Genomic DNA, 10,925 nt, shown 5'->3' with positions numbered 1-10,925 from the left:
TTACACAACAGCAAACAGCAAGTACGACTATAATGCCAACCTGCGCATCTGAGCAGATGTGTTCTGCTGAGCGACACCACTGCCTTGGAAGCAGCTCTAATATAATGTCAACAGAGATCAGTGTGTTCTGGTAACAGCTCAATCACACTCAGAAGAGTGTTACTGGGATAAAAATTGCATTTGTGGTGTCCCCGGACCAGAAATTTGCATTACAATTCTGGATGCTTCCAATAGAGTACATACAAACAGTGGTCTATGGGTTTAGCAGCTAGCCAACCTGGCAAGGAGGAAAATGGACACTGATGTGTCTGGACCTGAGTACCACAGGACAAGCATATCGTTTTTCTTAAAATTTGTTCAATTTCACATGATTTGAAATAACTATTTTAATAACTCTGTTGTTTAACTACTCGCTAAGGTACAGACACAATAACCTGGAATCGAATGGTTACTATACCAATGCAGACGTTTGCCTGGAGTCCCGTGCGATGGTGTATTGTCCATTGTGCCACCAAAGGACAGAAGGTTTTAGTGAAAAGAGTTTTTCCCCACTTCTTCATAGAATAGCGATCAGCTCTTTCACGAAACAGGCACATGAAGTCTGGCACTAGTAGCTTTGGAAGAATTTCAGTGCTTCAGAACAGTGGATGAGCAGCTTGTGTGTTGTTCTGTTGAGTGAAAACACTGAAAAAGCTGACTGCACATGTTTTGAAGGACACACATGTTTGTCGGCTCTCTAAGTTGAATAGGATGTTCATGGCATGGGAATGGCCTACACACCTGGATATTTTAAAATTGGAGAAAAGTAAAAAATAAGGGTTTAGAAATGGTTAAAATTAGGACATAAAGAGAGGTAGAAAGTCTGATGCCCCTATATGGATTGCTTGCAAAAAAGGTAGTTGGATTCATCAGGCATGTAACTTCAACAACTTAGTTTCAGGATGAAGATAAAAAATATAATTTGAATTGTTAACATTATACATGTACTGTACTGGAGAATGACCAGCAGTTGCACATTTCCTTTGTTGGCAAAATAAATAATAATATTTGCCGTTTTTGTTATTTGGAAGGTAATGATTTTGAATTTTTATTTTTTTTATGAATCATTTTGAGTTAATTTTCATTTGAAATCTTTTAAAATAATTTGTATCCAGAATATTCACTGATTGAAAATAGCACATTCATCTTTTGTTTAATTTAGCCTCATGAGAAAATGTATTAGTCGAGTACTTCACTGAAACTCCTTCGTAATTGACTCCCCTGCACTGCTGACACTGAGTCACTGAGTGTTGAAGTGGCCTCCATTTAAAGAACATTTAAGAAGCATGAATGGATTGTTACCAACATGCAACAATTCTGGAAAGTATGTTGCAGTCCAGAGGTGAATACTTTAGAGTATATATCAATACAAACCCCTGTAACAGGTGCAAGTTGTCCTCTATTTAAGACTAGTGAGCAGTCAGGGGAGAAAGTTCAAGATCACAAACATCAGGTAGACCACTTAACATGCTTTATTTCAGCATCCAAAATAATTAAAAACATCTCGAATTATTATACATATACAAAATAGGTACAGATCCTTTTTTAACTCCCAAAGTGTGCCTGCTTCTCTGATTTTTTTCCCTTACTCTTTTCTACTTTTTTTCATTTTCATTTTTTAAAAACGTTCGCTAGAAAGAAAACAAACAGAAACAAAAGGGTGAAAGATGTGTATTGCCAAGAGCGAGGAGATGACAACAGAAGCAGTCAAAAAACAAACAACAAAAACAAAACAAAAAGAAACAAAACGGGGTGACAGCGAGTGGTGAAAAAATAGTGTGAACTGAAACAAATCCACTTGCTTAATCTACACCAGACATGCTCATACGCATCATATCTACAATAACCATCTTTCAGCCAAACTCTGCTGTAGAGTCTTGAACTCACACTTTATAAAGAAAAAACAATTGCGAAACTCTGACAGCAAGACATTTCTTAAAATTATTAGCACCAAAGATCCTGTAAGTATAATTGACAATCATATATGACTAAAAATATATTTTAGCACACACCACAAACAGGACCTTATGAAGAAATAGCACCTTTGACAGTTGTTGCTTGTTTTTTCAACCATAGTAAAAATCTGACCTGGTGTTTTTACGGAATACTTTGGTAACATTTCTTTGCTGAGGTAGCCATAAGATTTCAAGATGAAGTCAAACCCCGGTTTCTCTACCATTTCTCCTGTGACTTTTATGAACAGCACATTTCCGGTGATAGCTCTCCTTGTGGTTAGAACAACAAGACACTTCACTGTCGTTTTTCAAATTTATTTAACACCAGAAAATGGTACATAGCATTTGTTTTTCATTGTCCTTCCACAGTGGTAAAAAAAATGGCAAAAAGTCACCTGTATCTCATGTTAGTTCTTTTTTTAACTCCAGGGGATTTACACTTTACAAGTATATATTATTTTCTTGTTGCCAGAGAAACGAATGATTCTTTTAAAGTGTCCTTGATGTTGGTGTCAGCAAAAGTAGTGGTCCCAAAGTTTGTGTTTCTTTTTTAAATCGATAACACACAAACACGTCCTCAGGAATGTAGTTTTAAGCAAGTTGATCAATTGTGGCCGAATGAAACTTACGTTTTTAATGGATAGAAAAACACTTTAGAGAGATGACTGCTAGAAAAAAACATTTTCAAGTCCAGATTTCTTTTTTTACAAGAAGCAGACAGGGCCAACTTCAATGCCAAATTCCTGGTTGTTTGCACCAACATCCATAGGAGCGATGTCAATAACGGGCAGACGAGATGTTTTCGTTGTCTTGTAGTCAATGACCGTCTTGCCCCATGCGCCAGTGTGTGACTGTAAGAAGGAGAAAGAAGAATGAGAAAACTGCTAGGTTGATACATTTCCCATGGTGATGTGACAGCACATGCCAGTACTATTGCTGCATTACAATTGTACCTGCAACTCATTAGATGCTGTTATCATTAAGGTCCTGGAACCACAACTCTGTACTTAGGACTAGGACTATCTACAGTAAAAAAAACAATTGGCAGCACCCAGCAGCTGACTTCAATACCACTATGCGAGAGACAACCCACTGCCAGAGGTAAAAAGGAAAGGGAGACTCACCGTGCAGCCATCCTCGCTGACGGTGTATGTGAAGCGGCTGTTGCCCTCGGCTCTGATCTCGATTTCGTTGGAGCCTTGGAGGAGCAGGGCCTTCTTGAGGTTGCCAGTCTGCTGGTCCATGTAGGCGATGCTGTTCTTGCAGTGGTACGTGATGTTCTGGGAGGCCTCGTTGGCCATCAGACGCAGGAAGGTCAGCTGGATGTTGACATCCTCAGGATCAGAACCCTCACTGCCATACTGGAACTGTGGGATGAGGGGATTGAGGCGATGAGGGTTAGTGCAACAAAGATGCCACAACACAACAATGCATACAAAATAATGACCTTTTAATATCCACTCTGTAAGCACTTTATTAGTTAATTATAAGACTTAATAATTATTTTGCCACTGTTGAGGAAGAAATACACCCCTAGTTATCAGCACTTGCTCGACCCTCACCTGGAAGCCCTCGGTCATTGATTCGCCAAACCAGATGTGCTTCTTCTCCTTGGGGTTCTTGCTGGTGTACCAGTTCTTCCTGGGAATTTCAGCCTGGCTTGGAGAGACGCAGGTCTGGCCAGTCTCCATGTTGCAGAAGACCTTGATGGCATCCAGAGCGGAGCCCTGGTTGGGGTCAATCCAGTACTCGCCTGAGGGGAGAACAGACCAGGCCTGGCTATCAAGTCACCATTAAAAAAGTGAACGCAAGAAAAAAAGCATCAATTCTGAGCATCAACTAACCGCTCTTCCACTCAGGGTGGCACATCTTCAGGTCACGGCAGGCACGGGCGGGGTTCTTCTGTGTCCCCTCGGGGCTGCGGATGTTCTCGATCTTCTGGCTCAGGGTCTTGAGGGTGGTGTCCACCTCCATGTCACGGTCACGCACCACGTTAGCGTCATCGGCTCTGAAGCTGCGGTAGGGATCGGGGGCCTTCTCCTGGGCGGGTTGGGAAATGAAGCCAAAGTCGAATCCACCACCTGGAGCACCAGGGGGGCCAGGAGGTCCAGGAAGGCCAGGAGCACCCTGCACAAAGACGGGGGGCAAAAGTAAGAGGAGGTCAGAGATAATGTCAAAGTTTCAAAGTAATGCTGCAACCCACTGAATGTGGGGAATTTACAGCAGGTCTAAACCCCAAACACGAGGGGTCAAAGTGGTTCACTTACAGCAGGTCCCATTTCACCAGCACGACCACGGGGTCCAGGGGGTCCGATGGGGCCAGGCAGACCATTCATGCCATCCTTACCAACAGCACCGGCTGAGCCAGCAGGTCCCTAGTTGGGGAAGAGAGCACAACTAAAATTAAAATATGTCCAATCATTTAAAAATATTAAAAATATTATACTGCACACAGTTCTACTTTAAAACAGAAGCAGATATCACCATACATATCAGATTTAAATTAAATCTCAACTGTTATCTCTGTGTAGAATATGTGTGAATATCAAGAAATGGATAAACTTGACAATCATGGATTTGATCCAAATTGTTTGACTGGAAATGAAGTTGGTACTAATGATGTCAAAAGGTAATTGGATTATTTTTGTACGTTACCACAGTAGTAGTGTTACAGTACCAGGTTGTGATCATGTAACGATGATACTGTAATACTTACTCTTGGTCCAGGGGCACCAGCAGGTCCAGCAGGTCCTTGCTCTCCATGGGTGCCCTATAAGCAGAAAGGTCACAATATCGCACTGAGTACCATCTGAAAATTAGATTTACAATTACAAATGACAGTGAAACTTCAGTGACTGTCTATAAAATGAACAGGCGTTCTGTCTTTGACGTTCAAATTTTTTTTATAGTGTCTAAGATGAATCTTCTCGTAAAATAAAATCCATATTTTCCACTGAAGTATAGCAGGATGATGCAGGGGTCAAAGGTTGAACCTCTATGGCATAGTTGTGTAAGTTGTTAAGTGTATGTGCTACGTGGAGGTCTTTACTTACAGAAGGTCCGGGAAGACCCTGAAGTCCGCTGAAACCTCTGTGTCCCTTCATACCTCTATCGCCAGACTCTCCTGCCTCACCCTTGTCACCACGTGCTCCAGCGGGACCCTGAATGGAAGAGCAAACGGTCATTACCCATATTGTCTAAGGGGCATTATTAATCTGGGCCACTGTATTCAGGATGAAGCGGTGAACTTACGCCGGGGCCACGGGCACCAGCGGGACCAGCAGGACCACCTTGACCAGCAGCACCCTTAAGGAGAGAAAGGAATACAAGGTGAGATAGCAGTACAGTGTATCTGTGACCTTCACTGAATGCTGATTAGACTGATTAAGCAGGGACCCACATTTCGACAGTATGAATATGCAGAATTCTTAACATTCAAGAGCCAAAGCATTTTCATGTTTTACATAACTGAGACAAATATAACATATACACTCAGTGAGCACTTTATTGGGTATTTATTAGTCTTGTTATTTTTATTATTCAGTCTTCTGCTATTGTAGCCTATCCACTTAGAAGTTTGACATGCTGTGTGTCCAGAGATGCTCTTCTGCATACCACTGTTGTAATGTGTGGTTATTTGGAGAACTTCTGCTCACTGCATGTTTTTTGTTTTTCGCACAGTTCTCTAGAGTTTCTAGAGAATGTTGTGCGTGAAAATCCCAGGAGATCAGCAGTTTATGACATACTCAAACTACCCTGTCTGGCACCAGCAATGAACATTAATTGAAGCTACTGACCCATATCTGCATGATTTTATGCACTACACTGCTGCTACACGATTGGCTGATTAGATAATCGCATGAATAAGTAGGGGTACAGGTGTTCCTTATAGTGCTCCTTGAGTGTATACTCTATGTGAAACAGTCACTATGCTCTAGCAGAAGGAAAGGTAACTTTAGATAATGACATACAGACTCTCCACGTTCTCCAGTCTTGCCGGATGAACCCATGGGACCAGGAGCTCCGGAAGGTCCAGGGGCACCAGGTGCACCAGCAGGGCCGGACTCACCACGGTCACCCTACGGGGAACAGCCACAGAAGTGGAATGAGCTAAATTTCACTGGCAAAGATGACGTGTAAGTCATTTTACAGTACACAGAGATTAATGTTTGAATGCATTAGTATTCTTTGAATGAGCAGGCTTACCTTGGGGCCTGCAGCTCCATCGCGACCAGGAGCACCATCATGACCAGTGGAACCCTAATGAAAAACAAAAACACAAGGGTGAGGTGTGTTCAGATGAAGAAATGTAGAACCCCCCATTTCTGAGGACAAAATAGGAAAGCTGAAATGAAAAAAAAGGACCAGGTTGCCATGTTTAGCTCCAGGCTGGTTTGTGTTTTAAATCTGCAATTCACAGGGCATTATGATTTTTTCTGTATAGGTTTTCTGTACGCCACCTGTTCCGCAGTTATGGTTTCACCAACAGTGGCTAATACTGTACACCCTGAATCATGCAACTTAAAAAAGGTTTTTTCTACCTCACGGCCAGCTTCACCGGGAGCACCACTCAGTCCAGGGGGTCCCATGGGGCCAGGGGGTCCACGCTCACCAGAGGGGCCAACAGATCCTTGCTTACCGGGCTCTCCCTGTTGGGGCACAGATATGATAGGTCAAAGTTAGAAAATAAAGAAAGTCTGTAGTATGGAAACTGGATGTTGCATGAACCAACCCCCAATGAGCCAAGTTTTTATGACTGTTAATTGACTTCTTTGGTACCTGATTCATACACCTGTGATTTCTGTTTTTTATTGTCTGAACTTTTGTCATAAAATGCTGTTTTGTGGCTCCGAAAGTTGGTAAAGCCAATCGTCAGACGGTGCTTGGCTGATCCAGGTGCTCACAAGCTATCAACTGCCAGAAAGAGATGGGCCTCTCCTCTAGTCATTGCAAGCTCTCCTGTAATACTGTGGAATTTACTGTCTGAAATGCAAGTGCAGTGGATGAATGTGCAGATTTTAGTCAGGCTGCTACTTGTGCTGATCCATGCAATATACTGTAGAAGTAACTGGAGGAGTGGTGCAAAATTGAGAGGAAAATAATGCTAAAACTGTCAAAAATGAACAGGTGAAAAAGAAAGGCACAAATGACAGAAAATTGTTGAAAATAATCACAAAAATATAATGTGTGCCTGTAAACAATGTGTGGTTGTAGTCCCCCCAGGCCTCTTGATTATCAGCCTGCTAGACAAATATTCCCTTAATGGGAAACTGCTGATCTACATACATATCTCTAATTACAGACCATCAGCAAGCATGTTCCATAACCACTCCACAGCCAAGTTAGCACATCCCGTCTTGAAATTAGCATTGTAATTTGTACTTGAATTGATGGAACAGAAGGATTACCTCCAAGAGAAAATATTCAGAAAGCTCAAACACCTAGCAAGATAGACTGGCCAATATGCTATCCAACAATCTGGGTGGCCCAGTGAGCCATGTTTCAAAGACACATTTGCCCATTCAAACACCAGACTATAAACACCTTTCTTCCCCTTTACTGTCATGCATAGATGGTGAATATTAACACACAACTCTGGTGTAGGAAGTTCTATTCCTGAGTCTAGGCTTTTGATTGCCTTTGGTCAATATGAGGACTAGAGTTGTGCCAGTGGAAGTCAAGGTATATAATACGATTGGTGTATGGTCATTGCCTTTCTGTGGGATGAAGCACCGTCCAATGGGTTTGGTGGCATTTGATCGAACTTGAGCTGATAAGAAGCTTCTGTACACTTCAGAATTCTTTCTGCTGCTGCTATCACAACAGTTACATCATCGATGAAGGCAAGTGAGCCAGCACCTGTGGCAGTCATACATGTCCAAACTATAACTCCGCCAGCCCCATATTTCAAAGATAGATTGGTCCACTTTTTCCAGAACTCTGCAGGCTCTTTTTGGTAACCTGGCCAGTGCAGTGTAGCCATTTAATTATGTTGTTGTCTGAAGTCTTCTGCACACGGTGACTGACACATCCACAACTGCCCCCTGAAGAGTGTTTCTGATCAGTTGGACAGGTGTTTTGGACATTTGCTTCATACGCCTTGGGTCATCCTTGGCCAACCAGGCCCTTTGTGATTACTGAGATGACCATTGCTCTCTTTCTTCTAAATTATGTTCCAAACAATTTATTTTGGGTAAGCATATTGTATGGCGTATGTCTCTGGCTGTTCTGTTATTGGCAAAACTCTGGTCCTCATGTTGACAAACGCCAATCACAGACTCCAAAGCCAATAGAAAGCCTAGAATCAAGACTAGACACTGAAAGCTTTGTTATACCTGCATTATGGAACTGATGAATACACCTGACTAATCGCAAACAGCTGAGAACTGTCCAATTACTTTTGGTCCCCTAAAATGTGGGGACTATATATCAAAAGGGATGCTGGCTGTACATACCCTCAAATTAGAGGTGACAATATGCATTTTAACCTCACATTCACTGTTTCAAATCCAATGTGGACTACACAGCAAAAAGAACAGAGACTGTACCACAACAAGTCCAAATACGGACTGCACTGCATTGTCAGAAGAACATTCCAAATGAGAAAATATTTCGCCAATAAGAACTCTGCTTCCATTCCCTGTGTCTGCGATCTTAATAGAGGACTGTGCACAGACATCTGAAATTCTTGACCACAGATGATAACAGCTGACAACTAACTCCTACTATCATAAACCAACTAAACAAAGCACATTTTTCCATTAATAATTTCACTCACCTAAAATGCTTTTAAGCTAGGTTATACTAACAGGTAAAATGCATGCCAAGGGTGCACACAAAAAGCTCCTATTTAAAGAGCTCATACACACACGGTTGAAACTCCAAGGTTTACACTTGCAGGCATCAGCAGTAGGTTGAGAATAGATCAGTCCCACTAGGAAAACTCATTACTGTGCATTATTTTTGTGAGCATATTCGGGAGCTGAGCATATGACACTCACAGATGGGCCGGGGAGGCCAGAGAAACCACGCTCGCCCCTCTGTCCAGGCATACCCACGATACCGCGCTGTCCAGCAATACCCTGAGGTCCGGGAATACCAGCAGTACCCTGTTGAAGATAAAAGGCGTAACATTAGCTAAATGAAATGTGCAAATAAACCTTTTTCACTGTCAGCTTAAGACTGCACAGCTTGCAGCCTCAAGGCCAGAAGGCCTGTGTCATTTTGCCTGTACTTACAGCAGGACCATCAGAACCGGCAGCTCCTTTCTCGCCAGGAGGTCCAGCAGGGCCAATTGGGCCAGGCTCACCACTACGACCAGCAATGCCAGTCTCACCACGGTTGCCACGCTGTCCCTCCTTTCCAACAGGTCCGGTGGGGCCAGGGGGGCCGCCAGCACCCTAAGTGGGAGACAAAAGTGAGGAGAATGAGAATAAGATCTGCTCTCATAACATACGCTCCTTGGTATAGAGCAGTGCTCAGGTGCTTAAGACATTCAGTGATATGCACATGTAATATCTATTGCTCAACTGAATGTAATCATATAGGCCCAATATGAATTGGGTCTATATGATTAGGACTGAGAATTGATGATGTTTGTAGTAACAGTAATCAATGGATGAGTTCATTTTTATCAATCAATCAACTTTTATTTGTATAGCAATAAATTATTTTTTATTTGTATAGCGTTTTGACAAAGGGGCTTTGTCACAAAGCAGCTTTACAGAGAACCGGCCCCCAAGAGTACGCCTAGGGCAACAGTGGCAAAGAAAAACTCCCTGGCTAACAGGAAGAGACCTTGAATAAAACCTGACTCAGAGGGGGAACCCATCTGCTGCTGGTTGGCACTGGTTTGTTGTAAAAATGGTATTAAATATAAACAGATGAATTATAGTACTTAAATGTCCAATCCAAATGAATTAAGTCCAAGCAAAGATGAATCCGGTCGTGTAGTGAGATCTTACATTGTGAAAATGTTATTAATGTTGATGAAGTTAATGAATACATGATATTGGGTCCGGTTGCATGTCATACTCATGTATGAGAGCGAATGAAGAGGAGGATGAAGATACTTACAGCAGGGCCGGGGGGTCCAACTCTACCAGAAGCACCAGGGAAACCAGTAGCGCCCTATACACACCAGAAAAAAAATGTGTTGCTTCATTTGTTCTCCAATATCCCTGACTAGATCCAAGAAATATGCAATTTCAAAGCAAACAAAAAGACATTGCATTTCACCAAATTGCCTTTTCAAATGCAATCCATGTATAAAGTCGGGTGCAAACATTTATTCTTTCTTTTTGGAGACAGAAGCTGTCTGTAACAGAAAATCCTGTGGGAAGTCGGGTTGTGCCGGACTATTTTTGGACTGTTGTGGCTTGCGCTGCGCGGTGCATATCATTCAGTTTTAGACAGGCCATTTTGTGTTGGAAAGTTTCGTGGATTTTAGTGATTTTCCAAAAGTGGTCGGTTATTTTCTTTGTTTTATAGATGTAATTTCAGTTTCATCAATGTGTGTGGCACATGAAGAGAGACTGATACACTGATTTAATTAATTGAGCACAATAACTTTAATTATATAGTTATAACTTTAATTATATAGTTTCAAAAGTCTATGGAGAAATGTACTTTTTGTAGCGCTGTTTACAAACTTTTGCATTTGACTGTACTGTACATCTGTATATTATGGAAGCGTTTCAGGTTAGGTGCCTGGCTCAATGGTATAATTGTAACACCCTAGAGAGGAATCAAACCAAGCACCTTTCTATTGTAAGCACAGACCCCTAACCATTATACTACATCATCTCAAGCTTCAAATGTTTTACAACTTAATCTCCAACATAATGTGATAGCCTCAGAGGCACTTTGAACTATATGGTAAAATTCAGAAGCAGCATTATACTGTAATCAATACATACATGTAAATGTTGT

The 10,925-nt window shown here is 41.9% G+C and overlaps 1 protein-coding gene across 1 annotated transcript in view; it reads right to left on the bottom strand.

Annotated features, from left to right (window-relative positions):
- Nucleotides 1–1,493: 1,493 nt before the first annotated feature.
- The window catches only part of col1a1b (collagen, type I, alpha 1b), a 29,917-nt gene continuing 20,485 nt past the window's right edge, over nucleotides 1,494–10,925 (bottom strand). The window contains exons 35-48 of the mRNA XM_061230424.1: nucleotides 10,071–10,124; nucleotides 9,233–9,394; nucleotides 8,996–9,103; nucleotides 6,536–6,643; nucleotides 6,201–6,254; nucleotides 5,966–6,073; nucleotides 5,247–5,300; nucleotides 5,048–5,155; nucleotides 4,711–4,764; nucleotides 4,262–4,369; nucleotides 3,839–4,121; nucleotides 3,557–3,747; nucleotides 3,119–3,361; nucleotides 1,494–2,845 (exon numbers count right to left, since the gene is read on the bottom strand). Of these exons, the coding sequence (XP_061086408.1) occupies nucleotides 2,699–2,845; nucleotides 3,119–3,361; nucleotides 3,557–3,747; nucleotides 3,839–4,121; nucleotides 4,262–4,369; nucleotides 4,711–4,764; nucleotides 5,048–5,155; nucleotides 5,247–5,300; nucleotides 5,966–6,073; nucleotides 6,201–6,254; nucleotides 6,536–6,643; nucleotides 8,996–9,103; nucleotides 9,233–9,394; nucleotides 10,071–10,124 (1,782 nt within the window). The 3' untranslated portion in view covers nucleotides 1,494–2,698. The remainder of the gene's footprint in view (nucleotides 2,846–3,118; nucleotides 3,362–3,556; nucleotides 3,748–3,838; nucleotides 4,122–4,261; nucleotides 4,370–4,710; nucleotides 4,765–5,047; nucleotides 5,156–5,246; nucleotides 5,301–5,965; nucleotides 6,074–6,200; nucleotides 6,255–6,535; nucleotides 6,644–8,995; nucleotides 9,104–9,232; nucleotides 9,395–10,070; nucleotides 10,125–10,925) is intronic.

Source organism: Conger conger, chromosome 2, assembly GCF_963514075.1.
Source record: "Conger conger chromosome 2, fConCon1.1, whole genome shotgun sequence".
In the NCBI taxonomy this organism is placed as follows: domain Eukaryota; kingdom Metazoa; phylum Chordata; class Actinopteri; order Anguilliformes; family Congridae; genus Conger; species Conger conger.
The sequence above is the reverse complement of the archived record's forward strand: the minus strand, read 5'-3'. Positions and strand labels throughout refer to the sequence as shown.